The sequence below is a fragment of the Temnothorax americanus genome, unplaced genomic scaffold (assembly GCF_048541705.1).
Source record: "Temnothorax americanus isolate GAGA-0224 unplaced genomic scaffold, ASM4854170v1 Scaffold52, whole genome shotgun sequence".
Classification (NCBI taxonomy): Eukaryota; Metazoa; Arthropoda; class Insecta; order Hymenoptera; family Formicidae; genus Temnothorax; species Temnothorax americanus.
In genome coordinates, this window is record NW_027509678.1 from 987,612 (window position 1) to 1,009,437 (window position 21,826).

General features: G+C 41.1%; 1 protein-coding gene across 12 annotated transcripts in view; it reads right to left on the reverse strand.

Annotated features, from left to right (window-relative positions):
* Foxp (forkhead box transcription factor P) overlaps positions 1–21,464 on the reverse strand; it is a 311,646-nt gene extending 290,182 nt beyond the window's left edge. For 4 of the 12 annotated variants that reach the window (XM_077419195.1, XM_077419189.1, XM_077419188.1 and 1 more), the window contains exon 1: positions 20,544–21,462. In XM_077419195.1, the coding sequence (XP_077275321.1) occupies positions 20,544–20,573 (30 nt within the window). In that variant the 5' untranslated portion in view covers positions 20,574–21,462. Of the gene's footprint in view, positions 1–20,543 lie in introns of all 12 variants that reach the window. The other 8 variants (XM_077419193.1, XM_077419191.1, XM_077419194.1 and 5 more) reach the window with 3 other exon arrangements.
* Positions 21,465–21,826: the final 362 nt, after the last annotated feature.

Below are 21,826 nucleotides of genomic sequence, written 5' to 3' on the forward strand. Positions count from 1 at the left end.
CCGAGAAGAAGCGTTTCCATATTCTTAACAAAGAAAATTCAACTTTAAACTGAAGAAAGCATCTAACATATTTTTTTCAACCTACCATTCCAAGGACATGTTATATAACTACATATAATATAATGAGCGTAACTTGCTTAGCGTGACAAAAATTCTGTCAAACAACTTTCAGAGATCAACATCATTACTTTCAATAAAGTCATTAATGGATATATATATTTTTCTCTTTCGATACATTAAAAACGCACGTTACTCACGTTAGAGTTAAATTTCAGTGAGGATTCTTCGAAAGCTTGTCGTCGATAGGGAATAATTAACTGAATTAAATAATCGTCGTTGCACTACATTTCCAAGTCATATTTCAAGCGCGATACATGCTTGTCGCTGTGCGTCGCTACGCCTGTCGCAATTAAATTTACGCCATTCTAAGAATAACTGTCGTTGAAAATAGAAACTCCTGTTGTCATTGCTGTGCTCGATATATTTATTCGCGCCCGTAATCAGATTTGAATTAAATTGAGTTGAGCTGTTCGACGAAAGGCTACAAATTATATCGAGAGCTATTTACATTGCTTCATTACATTAATAATTTTCCGCGCTAATTTAAAGTAAATTATATTTATCTAATATTGCAATAAAGAATATTAATTAAGGTCAAAGCAATATTCTTCGCAAAATTTCAGATATGACTTGATTCTTACGAATTAATTGTCATCTTTAATTTCTTCAGTTTACGAGACAATCTCCATGTAAACCGCGTCAAGTATATGTATAATTAAATATTTAAAAATTATGTAACTAGTATATACACTACCCTGTGTAAAGTATTTTGTTATTTAAAAACTTATTTTTTTATATTTTCTCCTATTGCATACGCAATAGACTCGTTGTGCTTTGCCAAACGGTACAAAATTGAATTTCATTTGCATGTATGTAGTGAGGATAACAAATTTTTAGATATAAAATAAAATAAAATAAAAATTTGAATCTTTTATAAAGTACATATTTTATATTTCATAAAGATAAAGCATAAAAAACCTCCTTTTTTCGCGGAAATATTTTGTGTATAGACTAAAAATTTATAAATATGTAGATATATATAATATAGATTAATGTGAATTAAGTAGCGTGGACGTGTAAATAAATGACCCTAATGAGAAAGCATTACACCAATTCTTAGTACGTTCGCGGTTACGGAAGCTAACCGCGAGGCTACAGCGAAGCAAAATATATACTAATGCCGCGGCGTTAAGAGTGGAGCGTACAGTAAATCTGTCTCATCGTTTGGCATGTTTGTGCCCATCTTTTCGAGCGACACAACAAGATTTATGTCCGCGAATGACCGTCGCGCACTAACTCTCCTCGCAGTTCAGTTACACAATATATGTTACATATTTACATCTTTATATATAATATCGGAATTATTATCGAAAGCACACGCGTAGTATGTATGACACAAACATGTCTTACTTCATGTTTAATTCAATAAATTTATTAATGTCAGTTATATAAATATGTAAACAAAAATCTATCTTAAGCAATATTTTTGCAAAAAGCAGAATTATTATCAGCGATTTAAATACGGTGATAAATACGTCAACAACTTGTAACCAGTTTGCTTGATGGCAATAATGTTCTTGGCAAAAGGTTATAGTAATAAATTAATACAATAATAATCTAATATATGAGAGCGTATGTGGAAACGTGTACAGCAAAGTCTGTATTTTGCGAATAAAAAATAAGATTCTATTTAATGTACTTTGAATATATTGTGAACTTACAATTATAGTCTTTTTGTTTTGAACGCCCTAAATATATCTTTTTACTCGCTAATGCCGTGCAAAATAAGATACGACAAATAAGACGTCGCGAAGAAAAAAATAACGCTAAAATTTATCCAGAAAAAGCCGTAGATAAGTCTTTTCTTTAATACACAGATAGATATTATTCGCGATATTTCGATTAGAATTTGCATTATAAGAATTATCTTAATTCACAACAGTTTGTGTTGCAAAACTGGGAATACTCGCTTTTTTCATTATGTTCATTAAAGATTATCAAGAAGTAAAATTAATAGAAGTACAATTGATGCGCATTTTGCGATATTTATAATCATCGTGAAATAATTCGCTCTACAGATGTACAATATAGTTCTTTCCCGAGACATCTTGATTACCCCGGATTAATTCTGGACGTAACAAGACCGAGGCTGCCCCAAAAAATCGAAGAAGGCAAACGAAGGAGCGGAGCTGAGCGGACACGGCGACAGTATACGCTCTTTCGCTCCACGGGCACGGGCGCGTTCCGCGCGGAGTGCAAAGAGCAACTATTCCCGTGAACGCGCGACGCACACGGAGCAAGGAGCGCGAGTAAGAGGAAGAGAAAACGCTCACGCGGCAATGCTCACTATTTGCGAGAGACGTTCCTCCGACTTCCTGAAATAGGAGCAAAATGGAGCAAAGTCGACGGCGCGACTCAGCTCAGCTCGGCTCGGCCGGGACTCGAGTATATCGATGTCGTACACACCCGAGCGGTAAATCCATCGCGCCGTTCGGTATGTAAATCGCTTATCGCTCCTAGTGGACCACTCGGTACGTATAATTAGGTAGGTAGGTAGGTAGGTAGGTATAGATAGCTCAAATAAGTAAGTATAGGTAGATAGGAATGGTATCATATATATATATATATGTGTGTGTGTGTGTGTGTGTGTGTGTGTGTGTGTGTGTGTGTGTGTGTGTGTGTGTGTGTGTGTGTGTTTATATATATTGTGTATATATAATATACATAATGCATACGTACGCACACACATATATGCGCGCCTAGCATGTATCTGCACGTCTAATGGTGAGGAGGACGAGAGCGAGGCAGCCTCGCGGAATTAGGCTCTTCCGTTGTTTCTATTACAAAATAGATGGCACGATATTGCGAGGCAACGTCGTCGCGCGGCTAATCTCCGTTTTTTCCACCGGAAGGTAGCGTAACCGCGCGAATGAGCTCCGCGACTCCGCGAAAACGATCGCAAGGAAGAAACGAAAGAACGGCCCGACACAATCGGTTTCTTCGCTGATTGTTTATTTCAATACCTTCGTCCCTCTTCGTAATATAATATAACGTCGTTTTTTACGACCGCGACGTGAAAAATTTATCATTTAGGACTTTTGAAAGCAGCATAGAAATGAATATTTTTTTGCTGATAGGAGATTATCATTTAATATAATACACAAAATTTCAATAAAGATTTATTACAATTATGTTACGTGATATAAAGATTTAATAAAGTGTAATGAAAGTTTACAGTTTTACTAATTCTAAACAAAGACGGACGATGAATTTCTAATCTTTGGTAGAATTGTTATCGCTTATAAGGTTTCATAATCTATTGTCCGCCTCTGTTTAGAATTTATAAAACTATTATTAAATGTATTAAATATCACTTAACATAATTTTAATAAATTTTTGTTAAAGTATGATTTCTTGTTATATTAACCAATAATTTTTATGCGTTTAATAAAAAGATGATTCAAAAAGCTTCATTGGAGAAAAAGTTTTTACAAAAAAATTATATAAATGATTTAATATATAAAAACACATTTTGACAAAAGTCATTTGTAATGTATTTGGAATGTATGCTAAGATAACAATCTGTTCATCGTTATCTTGACATTAAAATTTTCTTAATATTGAAAAATAGATTATGTAATATTGTTCAATTTTCAAGGGTAACTTTTGTTTTCTCTGTATTTATTAATATTTCTTTATGATATACGGAGAATTCTCTGTCGAGCTTTTGTTACAGCTACAATTAGCATAGGAGTAGACAAGTGACTCGAATTGAAGTCGAATGCGTCAATGTCAACGTGATTAATTTATTTACCAACGTGATTCATTGAAATCGCAATTTTTATAGAGATCTAGTTTTCCTTTCATGCGAGTGTACTTTATTAACTCTCCGTAAGGTCTCACGCGATCAATTTGTCAACTGCGGATTGTTTTCGCGACGCAAATTATGTTTGCAAAACAATTGTAGATAAATCGTCGGATGTTATCGGATCAAAGCATGACGATATAAGATTTGAATTTAGAAATACCTTGGACTTCATTTCAAAGCAAAACATCCGGAAACCGAATTGAATGCGTAATTGAAGCATAGTAGCTTGTTATACAAAAAGTATCAATTGTTTCTCAAATTATATTAGATATTATGTAATAATGTTTTATCACATTTTGACTAGTTGGATATAATAAGAAATTTATATACCGTGATAAAAATATAATTTGTTGCGCATTATATAAAGAAAGTATATAACTTTTTAGAGCTTTGCGTAATAAAAAAAATTAATAAAAATCCAGTAAAAAATGATTAAAAACATATTAATATGAATTTTGTATTGTCTCATTAACAAATTAGAAATATGTACGTATCATAAGTATATTATTTATTTGGCTCGTCATAATTAAGATTCAGAAAAGATAGATGAAGAAACTGAATTCGCGAGAAGGGCGAAAAATCTCGATGCAAATGCAACATTCCATAATTTTACAAAATTATTTGTCCAATAATAATAAATTCTATTATACTTCGTAACATACTTCAAGGTGTCACGTGTGCAAAGTAAAGAGTGCGTGCGTGTGTGTGTGTGCGCGCGTGTATGTGAAAAGATATGGGTCACAAAAAGAAAGAAGAAAGAGAAGAGAGTGCGCTCTTACGTGCTGAGTGTTCCGAGTGCATGCTCACCTAGTTACAGCACAGTGTTTCTACTCTGTCCATATTTCGCTACGGACTCGGAATTTAAGGGCGTCGCGAGAAACATTTCGCCCGAACGACGGTTTAACGCAAGTTTTCGATTGGGCTGCCAGAGCTTACATTTTCCGCATCGGAAAATTCTCTCGCCGCGGCAATTTCTCTCTCGTTGGCGTTGGCGAGAAGAGAAGACTTTTTTAAGCTGACGGTGGTGTGCTTTTAACAGTCTCGGAATATCGCTAAGCCAGCCAGTTTTAGCGTCAAATTATATTGATTGAAGAGTGTCCCACTAGCGATGGCGATTATCGGGATATCACCAAGATATCGTTCCCGATAAATCCCTTATCGTCAATTGTAATTAGTATACGCGCTCGCACGCATTAATCCGTTGTGTCACACGGACATAGTTAATGACACCGGGTGAGTGCAACGAATGTCATCCTCCGCAGCCGCAGCCCCATGCGCTCGCCGCTGTCGTTCCGCGATGCAGGCCGGTCACGTGACCGACAGGAAGCTACCAATCGTCTTGTGCGATTATCCCGGTGCCCCTGCCCCGCGTGTCGTACATACATCGTACATGTGCGTCAGCTCAGGCATCAGGGACGGCGTTAAGTAGGATTCACCGGCGAAGCAACTACAGCATGCTTATGTGTGGTCCCCCTCCGCGTGTGTATTCGCGGATTTATCTGTGCACGTGTTATATAGCATTGTCCAGGAATCGGGCAGATCAGACGTGATCAGAGGAGATGGCTAGATTAATTCGATGGACCGTCTTTGATCACCGTGATCATGATATCCCATTATTGATCGATGAGCAATGATTATTGTCGTTGTAATGTGATAGATCGAATTTACAATTATGCGACAAATAATGTAATTAATGTGGTTATTATAAACTTCCTTAGAAATTTAAAGTTTACTTCTATTAAAAAATCGATCGTCCTTATATTAGCAGAATTGAAAAATTTGATAAATCGATGTGTTCGCTTGATAACGTTTTTTTTTACGAAATGTTTTTGTTCAAATCAAATGGTAGAAAATACATCGAGTTTTATCTTAATAACTTTTTATCTATTTTTTATATGTAGACTGTTATAAATATAAAAGTATTCATTTGTATCTTCAAAAGATGTTGTCTTTCGTAAAAATGTTGAGAAGATTTTGTGATCGATAAGTCACCGAAGTGCGAGCACGATTAACATCAAGTTAATCGCATCGGACTTTGCATCTCGCATCAATGTACGCGAGGGAAATCGGCCGACTCCGACGGCTGATTCTGAACGACGCTGTACGCACTCGCACGCATGAAGAGCATCGAGTCCAGTAAACCGCGCTACACATTATCATAAATGCCCGCGCGGCGGGCCCGTCCCACGCGTAAATCTGTTTCGCAAATTGCGAGAGTGAGATTATGTCATCTTTCCCCTCCCGCTCGCTCCCCCCGTGACCGCTGTGCTGCACACTCCTCCACGATGCGTTCGCCTCGTTTCCACGGAGCGGAGCGGAGCGCGATCAGATCGCGCGCGCTCGTTCTTCCCTCCTTCCTCACGAGCGAGCGGCTGGAGTGACGTTTCCGGGTACACTTGTACGCTTTTTCACGAAGACGCGAACGGTACGTTAACCTTCACGAAATTCCTCTAACGCTACACCTACCGAGAAACTGCAGGTTTAGAAGACAGATAAGATAAGATTGGGCTTAATATCTTTAAAAGTATAATACAAAAATGTTTTTTGTGCTCGAAAAATATGAATATTTCGAACTGTAAATAAATCGATGTAACTCATTGGCGACCTTAGAATGAGTTTCTGAACCAAACAGAAATGAGCCGAGCAAATATGCTCGGCAGCGCAATAGACGTATGGGGAATACTTATCTTGGACAAAACAATGTTGTGCAAACAATAACGAGCGTAGATAAGAGTGCAATACACAAATGATGACTTCTCTTTCTGCGAGTCTACAAGCGATGAATTATTTTTCATCGGGTTTTAATTTCGTTATGTTGCGAAATAATAGCGATATATAGTTTAGGATCGAGCGTTCATGAATTTTAAATATATTTCGACATTTTTATCAATTCCTTTTGTCTGATAGGGATTTCGTTAATATATATATGACCGATTCATTATCAAATCAATAAATAATGAATTATAAAAATTTACATTTTAATAATAATGTTGTTTCATGAAAATGCTTCTTTGGAGATGTCTCTAAATTAGTCTAAAGAAATGTGGCAATAGTATCTTGCGTTTGTTATAAATAATAATCGATGAACAGCAGACAGTTGAAAATGACGAAAAATTTGTCGTCAAGAGATGTAATAATAACCCAGACTAAATACTTTTTATAAGCATCATATAAACCATAAATAAAACTATTTACGAAAGATGAAATCTGAATTAAGTGATCTGAATGATGAAATACTGTGATGCATCTCTCTCAAAATAAAATGAAAATTTTGGAAAAGTTTATGCTTGCTGAACAAACCTTGATAGACTTCCCACTTCATAAATTAGGAATTTTTATGCCGCCTTCGCGCCAGCCGATGAAGAAACACATTTTTGAACCTTGGTCGATCACCGATACAAGCACAAGGATGTAGAACATTGGTAATTCATGAAACGTCACGCTTCTTAGTCACGTTCAACAAAATTTTTCGCGTTTATATTGAAATAAATATTAAGCAAATGTTATCCGATAGAGTCTCGCCAAGTTAAAACAGATGATCACAAATGTCAATATCAGAGTTACACGTATGTCGTTAATTATTATATCTTCACGAAACCGTATTTTCCAGCGACTATTTCATTAAGGTCAACGCGCGTCTGAGACGATTATATGTCGTCGACGGTAATGTATAGAGACGTAAAATAAGCAATGCGCGTCCGATGCGGTTGCGAGATGCAAATGAGATGCACCTTCCAGAAGACCGTCAGAAATTTACACGTAATTTAGTTCATCGGAGAGAGACTTGACGCGGGAACAAAAAGCAGACTCTCGAACGTGTATCACAAACGCTGGTGCTCTCCGCGGACTTCTGAGATCTCTTTCTACCGCGAACCTGGTAGACGGTGTCGACAAACTGATAAGGCCGCTCGAGCCTTGAGGAATTTAAAGTGAGCCGCGTGGGTATCGCGAATGAATTTCTATTCCACGATTGTGGATGCGACCGCGACGGTTTTATATTGGCGCTCCGCAGAATGCACGCGAATAAGTATATCCATTTTATCTACTGGACCACTAACGTAAAATTTTGTCAGGTCTATATGGCTGCGTGACGAAACATAAACACGAGTAATCTCGATACGATAGAAGCGTTCGATTCACGTTCAAACAGTTTCTACTTTGCATTTATATGTTTTCCTTACAAAAGAAGTCTCTATCTTAAATTAGTCTGAAAAAAACTGTAATAGACTTTGCAATTAAGAAAGCTATTCTGATTAAAGCCTGTTGCTAAGAATAACATATACAAATAATACCTGTGTTAATAAAAATAATATCTATGCATCTAATCGATATAATCTCACAGCGAGTGGGGTATTTACATTTAAATTGTATAAATAAATAATCAGTATATAAACATCCCCCCGATAAATAATTACCGATAAGCGACGAGTTATCTTAAAAGTCTAGAGGAATGATCAATATTTACTGCGATTAAAATGCGAAAGTGATTATTTCTGTAGTATTATAAGGCCAACTAATATAGTCGCTCAAAAACAAGAATATCAGTTGCATATTCTTGTTCTTGTGCAATGCGTATTTGCAATGCGTTCTTCTGCGAAAACAGCCGGAGACAGATAAAAATACTGAATGGTAAGAATATCTTGCAGCTTTGTTATTTATTTATTCGTTTATTGGACATTCCCTTATCGCCGTATACTAAGTTGCATCAAGTTGATGTTGTCATCCATTTGGATCGCTAACGCGATAAAATTCTTTTAGTATGAACATATTTCTTTTTTATCTGCCGATGAAAAGTAACGTACGATTAATCGTGTCGCGCAATAAATGTATTTTATATAAAATATTTTTTTTTTATACGTTCGTTGAACTAGATTTTATTTTGTGTCGTAAACGCGCGTTTCGACAGCGCGTGTTTTATTGTGTTTGGGTTTATCAGCAAAATAATATTTGAACTGATATATAAAGATATAATTAAGTAACAAAACAATAAGAAAAGAAGAAGAATATATATTAAAAATATATATTATGATAAAAATGTTTTCTTTCTTGTTTGTCAAAAATAAAAAAAATAGTTATTAAAATACCGAAATTATATGTAATAAATACATAACATATAGAATCAAAAAGTTTACTTATACGATACATGATTGATTTCTCTCACCTAAAATTTGTAGAACGGTTTGTGTAAATTTTTAAAGAGTAAATCGCTAAAAAATTGAATGGTTGACTTAAACCCGAGTCTACCGTTATAAATACACTTCCGCGCGAAAACAACTCTTCGTTAGCTTCTCAACTCGTTTAAATTAAATTTAGGCTGTGACGACTGGCGTGTTGCATAACTAGTTACTCGTGACAATCTATGTATTCAAAAAAAGATGAACCGAGATAAGAATAGAATTTTTCTTTCCAAGAATTCGCCGTTAAAAGATGACAGGTGAACGACGTAGACACAAACAATCTTTATAAATAAGCAATAAATGACGGGTGAAAATATAGAACATCAGATTAACGATTGTGTTGAAACTTGGCAATCCGTATACTTCTATATTTATGGAATTTTTCTTGCTTAGTTTTCAAAATATAGTACTTTGAGCATTATGCTTAAAAGAGTAACTTTCTTTTAAAAAAACTCACTTGAAAGATTTAAGTTTTTCAATTTTCTAAAACTTTATATTCATAAAAGATTTAAAAGAGAAAGAAAGAGAGAGAGAGAGAGAGAAAGAGAAAAAGACTTTCTGAGAAATGACAAGTTTATATACGAGTATTGTTAAACAGATGTTTTCTACTTTACGTGCTACTTATTTCTGCTTTAGTAATCGATAATGCTGTATTCGTTACGATAATACATTCTGTTGAAAAATAGAAGCAAAAAGTCAGATTTATATACATCTTATGTTGTTTTGCGTTTTGCGACATAACGGTAATGATGCAGGGCATATATTCTCCATTTAGTAACATCTGGTTTAATAATACCACGTTCAATATGTTAATATCATATGTGGCTAAGGCTAAAGCACAACACAAATAGGGTACGATATTGCTTTCGCTTTAGTAACATGTGACATATTAATCACACCGTACTTTGGCAGTTATTTTTCACGTACCAGTCACCGATTTTCTGTCAATTAACGCTCTTAAAAGTGTTGCATTTTAACAATTAGATGAAAGTAATTTTTAGAAAATAGCAGTTTTTTCTTACACGACTCTTATAATGTGAATTAGACTAATTAACTAGCAGATTCTCCGATACGGAGCCTTCGAATTAGATAGTAAGTTCAAAACGGAATATTTTTATCCAAAAAATCATTGTTTCAAATAAAGAAAATCTCGTGAGTGATGCCGAGATAGTTCCACAAGAAACACATATGTAATAATGATAAGATCTGCAATTATTGCCGGTGCGAATGTAATTATGCAACTACAGCGTTTAACAAATGAATACATTCGAAGCTGCAGCCGCGGTGGCGTTAACACGAAAGAACGTTCACTTCGTACAGCGAATAAAGAGCCCAGCTTTATTCGGAATCCTCCGCGTTTCTCTAGGCGTGACTTCGACGAACTTGCGCCATCGTTTCGAATGGGCAAAGTTGGATGGGATGATTATCGTAGGAAAAAATAAAAAAGAAAGAAAGAAAGAAAGCACGCGCGTAGGGAAAGGGCACAGGAGAGCGCGAAAGGAGGGCGGGAAAAAAGAGGAACGATCGGTGTACGACGATAGCGGTGCATTCGTGCAGAAACGGTGAAACCGGGCACACGGAGGGAATGGAGGGATGCGGGGGGAGAGGAGGAGTGACGATCTCGCGTGTGCAACAGCGACACGCGTGTGTGCGTCCGGTGGTGCGCACACACGCGGCCCTTTCCCTTCACCTCCACGCATGCGAATGCCCTACCCTTTATGTTCCTCATCCTTCACGCGCGAGCTTTCGCAATTCGCCGTTGTGTACGAATCCGCGCGGTAATTGATTCATGATGGAACCGCGAATTCAAACACGGCCGAGCTGCATTTTGATATGCCCGTCGGTACCAGGACGCGCGCACGGCGGCCTGCAGCGTCTCTCCATTATGCCGGTGACGTTGCAACGAGGTGCATCGGGAAGCGCGACCAATGCGGAACGAGTGCGTAATGATCGGCTGTTTCAATAGCGGTATCAACACGACCGATTTTCCTATTCCAATAGAGCCTGAGAAAAGCAGGCGGTGGTGCGGCGAGCGATGCTGTAACAGTGTGCACCCCGTGCACTGTCACAATAATGTAGGTATCAATGATATCGCAATTTCGAAAGGTTGACACGCTAACTTTTATGAATAAATATATGTATGATATCGCGGCGTTCATTATTCGTCTACAATTTGGATATTCTTATCGGACAAGATTAAGCCTTTATTTTATTTTTTAATAAAATAATTTTGTATTTTTATAAAGACACAGCTAATTAGGCAACAGCGATAACATTAAAACTTAAGAAAATGATGAAAAGATGTATATCGTTTCGTCTTATAACGTGTACTTTTATACTAATATTTAAATATAATTTTAATTTATTAACTTAAAAAAGTTAATCTTGAAATTGTGAAAAATTAAATTAAATTAATTTTTTCTATTAAAAAAGTGAATTTAAGAGACAAATTGTATAATACTCTCCTCTTCAATGCAATAATTCTTCAATTATTCTCAATCGCTAGAAAAATATCATTACTAACACTATGGAATTCTTTATCATTTCTTAAATTAAACGTCTTATAAGATAGTATCTTCAATCTTTCCATTATAATATAAATTGCACTATAATATTTCACATTTTTAAGAATATTATCATTCATTATATGACGAATAACTCCTGGGGAGAATATAGGTTCGAGATCGCTATCTCAGCGAGAAACTAGAGAACATCACAAGATCCGCGCGTTTATTAGCACTTAGGACGATATAGCTCGATTGCAGTCGGTATTCGGCAGTGAAAACTGACCTACTCACGTCAGACCAATCCGACCATAAGGCAGGAGATACGGACGGTTATCGCAGTTTATGTTTCGCTGGCACATCGACCATATCCCCTTTACATATGTATCTCCGTAGGTAATTGGTACACAACGGGGCAGCGCGATTTCAGATACAGGTCATTTACATACGGGTCAAAACTCTCGCCCTCATTTCTCCTCTTCATATTTGTTCTTAGAAGGAACAAGCATTTTGCGGCACACTATACTCACTTTTACATGCGATATAAAATTTTATCGATCCGTAAAGTTAGTTCGTCCGTGATATCGCGATTATCGATGGATATTCATAAATATCGGAGTAGTATCGTGCCGTTAATTTTACTGACATTAGACATGTACATGCATAAGTTACGATATATGAATGCCAATCTCCGCTCAATAATTATAATAGATATACAAAATTATATTAAAGATACATTTTCCGTTAGAATTTCGACATTATTAATAAAATTAATAGAATTCTAGTTGCATCCGTCGGTTATTATAGATTAATACAAATATGACATTATCCTTTCAGTATTAAATACATCGAATTAAACGTATAGAAAGTAACGTTGAGAAACGTTGCTAATGAAGTTTCCGTGTATTTTCAATCCGAAATGGAATAGAGAGAGGAGGAGCGTCTTTCGGTGTCCGATTCTCTTTTCGCTTAGCAAAGAGTCAACCAGCCAGCGTTCCGTATTTTTGTCGTCGACGATGCGGCGCGCAAAAAATCGCTCGCAAGTCATTTAATAGCGCTCCTGGCGGAGTGCGTTCGGCCGCGTCTTCCGATAGTATACCGTTACACGAGATTACGGGTTTCCTTTCAGTAGAAAAGGACGACCGACCCTCGTCATTGTGCTCGGAACGAACGAAAACGCGAAATCGCGACGTTACAAAGCGCGTTTCACGTTCCCCGCGGGACGCCGGGAAACGGGAAAAGGGTTGCCGACTTTGTCGGCGCGGCGGCGGCGGGAGCGATCCGAGCGGGGCAACAGAGCCGGGGTTGGAACTTAAAAAAAAAAAAAGCTGATCAGTATCCACTCGGTTCTGCATTGGTCGCGCTTCCTGATGCATCTCGTTTGCAATGCGCCCGTGCCATAATAGAGATCCCGGTGAGCGCTGGACATTGGAAGCGGGCAGCGGCCGGCATATTAAAACCTCCCGTGTGTGTGCGTGTGTGTGTGTGTGTCCTCGTTCGCGGTCCCATCGTATATCAATTATTACGTAGTTTGTACGCACAAAGAGAGGAGGCGATGTCCGAACGAAATATGAACCACGGCCGATCTATCCCGCATCTTTTGTTTTAAATGTTCACACTCGGTCTGACACGACTGTTTCTCCTATCGATCAACCTTCTCAAAAATTCATACAATTTTACGATGCAAGGATATTGTATCTCACACAAAATGACATTGTATTGAAGAATATTTGCGGAATTGATAAGGTAGACGTACCCTCTAATTAATTGACAGATACTTTCTCACGGAAGTGGATTACCGTCAACGCTAATAAATATATAGGAGGAATATCGCGAGAGTGATAATGCCAAGACGTATACGCCGGGAATTACACCCGAACCTTCTCGGAATTGAAACGGAATTTCTCGATTCGGCCATTAGTGTCGTTGTCGAGCGGCCATAACAGTCTGTAACCTGTCACAATGAAGATTCACCAACGACAGATACATCAGTTATTGACGTCACCATCGTCAAACGCGTAGCGCGGTGCACGGAGTGCACACGGGTTTGCGTGGACGGGTGTCTGTTTAACGCTAATCGCGGCGAAGAGACGAGCGCAGAACCATTATCGTGTTATAACGAGTCGCCTCGTACAAACTGCCTGGTGTACGTGCATCAGAATCACGGGATGATAATTTAATGTAACGACACGGCGAGTTAGTGCGCCCCGATCACAAATGAGCCGGCCGTGTTGAAGCGCGCACACGGGAACAGCTAGAGGGCACATTTGACACGGCACCGTCATGGATCGGCGAATCATCGCCGATGCCTGACAACATAACGGTCCCCGCCCCCCCATTTCATTGTTATTACGTTTTTAACGTTGCGTTAGGCGCGATATTTTTGAATGGGCCGAAACTACCTCGGCAACGGTTTGCACACGACGCAAACTTGATGATATAGGACAATACACGAAATAAGGGCGCTGAGAATATGTCACTGTCATATCATTTGTAGTAAGATTCATATATTGCCGTAAAGCGAACAAAAGTTGCACTTTTGTTTTTCTTGTCTACATCGCGCGATGTATTTTCTTCGAATTGTGATCAATTATTGATTAAGCTCTGCAGCTACTATTATCTACTGATCAGCATTGATACCGCGGGATACCAAAATACTGTGATAATTTAAATTACTAAAATCTAATCAAATGTGTCGTTATTCAAGTGGGATTCACAGGGCAACCTGATTCATGACGCGCTGTTAAAATTTGGTCACTCGCGAGAGCGTGTCGCGCTAGGTAGGCGGACATTCGTGAAATTGTCGCTGCGACGAAGAGAGAGAGAGAGAGAGAGAGAGAGAGAGAGAGAGAGAGAGAGAGAGAGAGAGAGAGAGAGAGAGAGAGAGAGAGAGAGAGAGAGAGAGAGAGAGAGAGAGAGAGAGAGAGAGAGAGAGAGAGAGAGAGTGAGAGAGAGTGAGAGAGAGAGAAAGAGGGGCCATTATCGCGGCATGACGAGTCGAAGTACAAACCGGCGGCGCATCACAATCGCGGCGGATTGATAATCTAATGTAACGACGCGCGTTAGTGCGCCAATCGCAAATGAACGGCCCGGCGTTTTCCGTGTTAACGCGCGCCCGCGAGAACGGCCGCGGAGGTATATATTTGACACGGGACCGTCACGGATCGGCAAATCATCGAATCATCGGCGGTACGCGACAACGTAACAAGTCAACAGCCGGCCGTTATGTATATTGACGTATACTTGCCGCGGTTGCGGCGTCGATGTCTGTTTCTATTGACAAATACCCGTCGCGGGGGCGATGATGCATTGCCGTACACGCGCCGCCGGTATGACATGGAATGCATATTATCGCGACAAAATGAACCGGGTTGTAGGAATTCGGCCGATTCGCATCGACGATGCCAATTTCGCGACAGCCACAACATATTTTCGCCTGGCGCAATATATCCTCGATCATATCGCTGGATTCTAGATGTAAAAAGTCATTATATATCCACTCTTTCGAACGTTAAAGTCACAAAACGACTAAAGTGTAAAAATTTTGCCGGAGATACCTTATATATTTTTTCACCAACAAGGGGAGTGACGAAAAGACAGCGTTTCTGTGATTGTGCAGTATTATGTTGCAACGATTTTACGCGACGACATTTTGCTTAAATCTTCATCACGGAAGCTCTAATAACAAATTAAGTAAAACTGCGCGGGATAATCGAGTATAAACACGATAAACCTTCCTGAACATTGCAATTTTGTCTTCAGAATGATTCTTCGGTCTGGCTTACCCAGTAATGTGTATTACAATCGAGGTACCTAGCACGCTATGATTAAGATCTTCGAGGTGAAAATACAACGGATCCACTGCGCGGCGTTAAAAAGGGAGCAGTAAGGTGTGGTAGGTCGGGAAACAGTGGTCACGACATAAAATGTGTAACGATGAATATCTCATGCTAACATTGTACCTGCTAACCAGGTACGGATCTTTTTTCTTCTTTCGTTTTTTTCAGTTAAATATGAAGTTATAAAATCATTCCAATCTATATGAATAAAAAAACTGCAGCCTCTCCAAATCGATTCTCATGATGCGCGAAAATAATTGTCGTCGAATAAGATAATAACGCACACACAATCATGCAACGAAACCCTTTTCGTTGGGAATATCGACGATAAAGCAGAGGAAACGAATTTGAGTACCCGATGTATAGAATCGTCGCAAACTATCTCGACAATACAATACGCCGTTATCAGCGCCGTTGCTCAGCGAGAAGGGCGCGAGGGGGGAGGGGGGAAGTGAGGGGTTCTGTCAAAAGAGAAATTAAAAGCGAAGGGACACGAGGTGGAATATCAACGAGGCCGAGAAGTGGTGGCGAAGTGGTCGGCGACTGGCGGAAACAGCGCGGCGGAGAAGCAGTCACGATACACAACGCGCAACAATGGAACCAATATCTGTTTGTAGGAAGGTGGCATTCGTAATAGTAATAGCCTGCACACACTCCACACGAGCGGGGAAACAAATGTCGTGTCTATGCGTGACGAGCCTTATTGCGGCGCGAGGGGAGACGTTTGCGCGCGTTTGCGAGCTGCGTGTTTATTGCTCGACCTGGTAATAATAACAGGTTATTATTCATTACTCCGGCACCGCGAACACACGAACGTTGCGCTCACCTGCGCCTCGCCGCGATTCATTTTTCGCCGAGGCACTCACCACACGGAGTAACAAGGCACGTTGAAGTGCAAATATTTCTTTTAAAAAGTTATTAACGAAGCCACTTGCAATTAATGTATGAAAGTATTGAAGGAACGATGATATTACATGGTCGAATGTAAATCGCGTGACAGTGGCTAATATCTATATCATCGAATGTGAAAACAAACATCACGGTGGATTAAAAAAAAAAAGAGCATTTGAATTGCGTGAATTCTAAGCGAAGAATTAATTCGCTCACATCTCATTTTCCGCAGAACATTGTTACCGCTGTTTGCCATATATAAATTAATTGAACTATACGTCTTTGTGATGCGTCGGAAAAGCCAACGCTAGCTTGTCTGCGAACGGCTACGTGAATATCTCCATCAGCCTTGCACCGTCACGTCTAAAGCGCATCGTCGCCGTATTTCCGCGAGATCGACGGCGAGAGACGGGGGGGGATGACAGAAAGGGGAAACAGAGGGAGAGAGAGCGAGAGAGACGTCGAGGCCCGCGTCGCAAGGCCCGGGACATGAATAAGCCAACGGGCAAAGGTGTGGTTCCCAGGCGTCCGCGGTAGGAAATCGCTCACTGGGGAAGAAAGATGGAGAACAGAAGCCAGGAGCGAACCAAGACGTGATTAATATAAAAGTGGGCGGAGCCTGGCCTGGCCGGAAGTGGCCGAAGAGGGATGCTGTGCCGTGCCAAGCAAGCGCGAAAACGGGGGGGCTATGCCGCCGCAGCTGTGCCGGCTCTCTCGTTGCACTCGGCGGTATCCGTGTATATGCATCCGTGGATGTGTGTGCAAACCGCGCGCGTACTCGGGCACGTACGTCTGAACTGGCGGCGGAGGAGGTGAGAAAATGGGCGAAGCCAAGGTGGCGGGGATGATGCGAAATATATATCACGATTGACGCGCACACCACCCTCTCTTCCCCCGTGGTCGGCCCGATCGTCCCGACGCGACCATGAAGAAGGCGTGACACCCCTAGGCCGGGTGTCATCAACCAGGAAGAGCCACGCTCGATTCTCCAAGACGCCGGGTATCGCGCACAAAACACTACCTAACGACACAGAATCGATCAACCGGCTGATGCGCACGAGGAACGGAGAACGTGCGGCGATCTTCATGGTTCGTCCGTCGGACGCTCGCCTGGACCGAACTGTCGCCTGTCTCCGCTCTGTCTCCTGCGCTCGCCAAGGCTGATCTTTGAATTTTCAAGAAATCGAACCATCACCCGAAGGAAAGGCCAGACAACCAGATGGCCGCGCCGCGCCGGGCAGCCCTCGTCGGTAGAGGGTGACAAAGAACGGGATGGTTCGGCTGATTGGCGAATATGGGGGATCGAAGAGATCCGGGGGGGCATACGGAGCTTTCGGAGACGCGGGGTGTAAGGGTTGACGCGCGGGGGTGGCCAACCCCACCTACTTCTTTAACGCCCCCAAGCAGGGTAGGACCGCCTCCGTCTCTGGGTGTTCCACCTACTACACCACCCGGGACTTCTACGGTCTCGTAGACGAGCCACCCACACAAAGCCGCGACTGTGGAGCACCCGACTATCTCTATCGGCTATACACTTCTAAAAAAAAAATCACCCCTATTCTCAGGTAACATGGAGCGTTCCCCGATTGAAGCGTAACTGCCGTCACCCTCCGTCTCACCCTTTCGATTGCGCGACGATGCCATCTCTGATGTTTCGTCCGAAGGAGTGAAAGAATTCCGCTCTTAATTCAAAGGACCATTGTAAATTTCAAGTTTATTTTGCAAATGTTTCACGTCTTTTACAAAAGCTGTCAGCAGTATCACAGTAGGGTCACAATTGTATCAATAGGAAGCATATTAAAGCAAGTGATTGTTTATACATAAAATTTTGTATCAAAGGAGAATGATATCTTAACTGCTTCAATGTATTATACTCCAAAAACCTGTATCTAAAAAATATAATATTGTTTTCCATGTTTTGAGATTTTAAGTAAAACAATAAACGTTTATATTCATATTTTTGAGAACAATTTCTAAAGTCGAGCTTAAAAGTTATTAATTTCATAATTTTGAAAATGGAAGCAATGTATTTCTTGCTGAAAACATCAGCAAAATCAACGCGATTTGTAATTCACATATATATTGATTTTAATGCACGTGTTGTTTAGACAGACGTTCTAAATATTATTGTTTATTTTGTATGTCAATATTAATAAATTTGTGGTCATAACTCGAAAACGGATTTAACGGGAGTCACAAACGGTAATCGTTACCTCGACGTAGTAGTCGACATTTCAAAGTAGTTTGAGCATAATTTACAAACATGAGTAATGATCACTGATCTCTCCATTTGATCACTTTGTTTGAAGTTACTACTCGCGTGGTAGCAAAAAGCCCCCGGTGAACGCTGTGCAGGCGTTGCGTGACAGACGACGAAACACGAAATAGGAATTTTTGTCAGGTTGTCAGAAGCGTTTCGAAACAAGTCGTTGGACTTCCTCAGCCGATGGCAACGGTGATTCATACGATATTAGATTACTCCGAGACTCCAGGAGCAGTCTTCAAAGGCGGCGCACCTCTGCCAAGATTATTTTCGGAAAAATGTGCGTTTTACGCCGCAAAGATTTCTGTACCGCGGCAGGTACGTATTTAGTAACCCGAACCTAGTTAATCTTAGGCCGGTATATAGTGAGATTTATTTGACCGACCATTCTGGTTGTCCGGCGCACCTATTTGTCTTGTCACGATCGTTAAAGTGTCATTTCCACGAATATCACCCCGGCCCCCGGCCCCGGGTGGAGTGCAGGATCAATCAGGAAATCTCGAGGGTAAGGAACATTTATCTGCATTATACGGGAACGTCGTATTTAATTTGTTTAACATTACGCGGGAGATGCGCTAAATCATTTCGTCTTGGCAAGCCTTACTGGCGATAACGCGATAACGTTTCTATTTCCACATCTACAATTTTGGCAGCACACAACGTATTGCTTGCCCCACTAATTACGAAGAGATTAAGAAAACCATTAGTATATAATATTTATATACTATTTCGCGTCGTCGGATGGGAGTTAATTAAATAAGAAACGGGTTGAAGGCGCGTTTCTAACGATAATCGATCAGTTTGGAATTTGTACCATAATCTCCATTTATGTCCTTTCTATTTTTGCCACGACCTAAAGTCGATTAAAGTAAATTGCGCGAAATATTCGATTTTGTACACCGTCGTCCGCACTCTTATGTTTCTGTTTAATCCCGATATCTATATTTGCAACGTAATTTATAAGATTAATAGAGTGACGAAATCGTACGACGCGTTGGATGTTCTAAACTTAGCGATAGTTTCGAACTTCAAAATACACAGCCATAATGTAAATCCTAAAATGTTACGAAAGGATACAAATATATCTGTCTATTAAATAGCAATAGCGATTCTAAACAATTCAAATTAGCATTATTACGACAAGAAATCTCATGACCTTTGTCAACAATACAATTACATAGCCATATAGAGAAAAAGAGAGTGGAAAGAGAGACAAACTGAAATGTCAAAAGTATTTTTATATACGCGTTATCAAACTGTATACAAAAAAATGTCACGGTTTAAACTTTATAACTCTATAATAGTGCTGAAAAGAAGAGTTACGCAAAATTTGGAGTTACATTCAAAATAAAAAAGCGTTCAATAAAAACAAAATTTTTATTCCGACAAATAAATCTATAAATTTCAGATAAATTATTAAATTAATCGCGATGTAAAAGTACAATTAGAACGAAGGCTCCACGCGATCAAAACTTTAAGTCCGACAGCAGCAGAAAGAGTTGATAGTTAAACCGCGAAAGCACGTGTTAAATGAGTGAAGCGTTTAAAAGGAGTACTCCAAATTCCAGCAGCGGCGTGCGAAGAGAAGCGCCGGTGGCACGTGGCTGTCACCAGTGTCTGTATAGCGCGTTGCAAAGAGCGTCAGAAACGTATGAAGTTGGTGACAAAAAAAATTACACAACTAGCAAGCAAACGATTGAGTGGAGAATAAAAGAGAGCAAAAGCAAAGAGTAGATAAAACACGAAAGAGAGAGAGAGAGAGAGAGAGAGAGAGAGAGAGAGAGAGAGAGAGAGAGAGAGAGAGAGAGGTAAAATCAGCAGAGGACATTTATGTGACGTAAGTGCAGTATTATGCGTGCGTTCGCGCAGGCAGGTCAATCAGACATCGGATGATATAGGCAGTGCACTGGAGAAGTGTTGCAGGGGGTGAATAAGGGCTACCTGGACGGGTCTCCAGCGTGGTTCCAGCATGTCCCGCTTCCTCCTCGTCGATTCACTCGTGACCGTCGGTTCCTCCGTCCTTCTTTACGTGATAGGATTGACAGGAAAAAAAAACCCGGAAAGAAGATACGAAGCTCCTTTTGGGTGCTCTCTCTCCGACGATTTCCTCTATCCGTCGGTACGCAGCTCCTCGTGCTCTCCGTTTCTTTTCGTCTCTACCCTCTCTCTCCTCCCGCCCGCCTCTTTCGGCCACCGTCTCTCTGTCACCTCTACCCCTTTTCCGCCTCTCTCTCCACCCTCTGTACCACTCTATGTTTGTCTCTCTTTCTCTCTTTCTCTCTCTCTTTCTCTCTTCCCCTTTTCTCTTTCTCCCCTCGCCCTCTTTATTTTCTTCCTCTCGCCCTTGTCGCGACTTCTCTAGCTCTCGCGCTCGCTACCTATCCACCTAACTGTCTACCTATCTATCTGTCTTTCTCTCGAAGCACCGCGTGCCGCGCGCGCCACGTGCACCGCCGCGACGGGTTAAAAATGCCGGATCTCGGATGCCGCCGTTGCCCCGATGAAAGGAAGCAACCGATTCCCGAAGATGCCGACGGCGACGCCGCTCTCTTTCTCCCTCTCTCCCTCTCCCTCTTTCTCTCTCCCTCTCCCTCCCTCTTTCTCTTTCTTTCTCTCTTTCGCTCTCCGGGGATGAATGCCGGAGGGGGGTGGTGGCGGGCGGTCGCAGAGGACGCCCTCTCTCTCTCTCGCAACCTGGGGCAACGTTCCCTCGCCGTCGTGGAGACAGGCAAAACGTGTGCCGAACGTAGCGGTGCGGGGTTGCGTGCAGGTTTGAAGAAAAAGGGGTATAACCGCGCGCCGGTGGCTGCCGTCGCGACTGTGCGACGCTCGGCACCGCTTAGCCGCGAAACCCTCCGGCCGTGGCGAGCACGCGGCTACTGAGTCGGCGCATTGCGAGGACCATCGCGGCGTCTCGCTCCCGTCGACGTCGCGCAGCGGCCGCGGGTGGTGGTCTCCCTCCGTTTGACGGTCGCCTTCCTCTTCGTCGCTCCAGCGACGGGTGTCCTCGTCGCGCGCGTTATCGCGACGCTCTCGCGGGGTGATTCTCCGTCTCCGTTCAGACGGTTCTCTCCTTCTCTCTCGCTCCTTCTCTCTTTCGCGCTTCACCGTGGCGTGGGTGTTTCTCCGCTCTCCGGAGAGAGGCAGTCCCGTCGGCTGCGCCGCGACGCACTTCGGCCGATCGTCGCCCGGCATGCTGACCCACGCCACGCTATGTTTTCCAA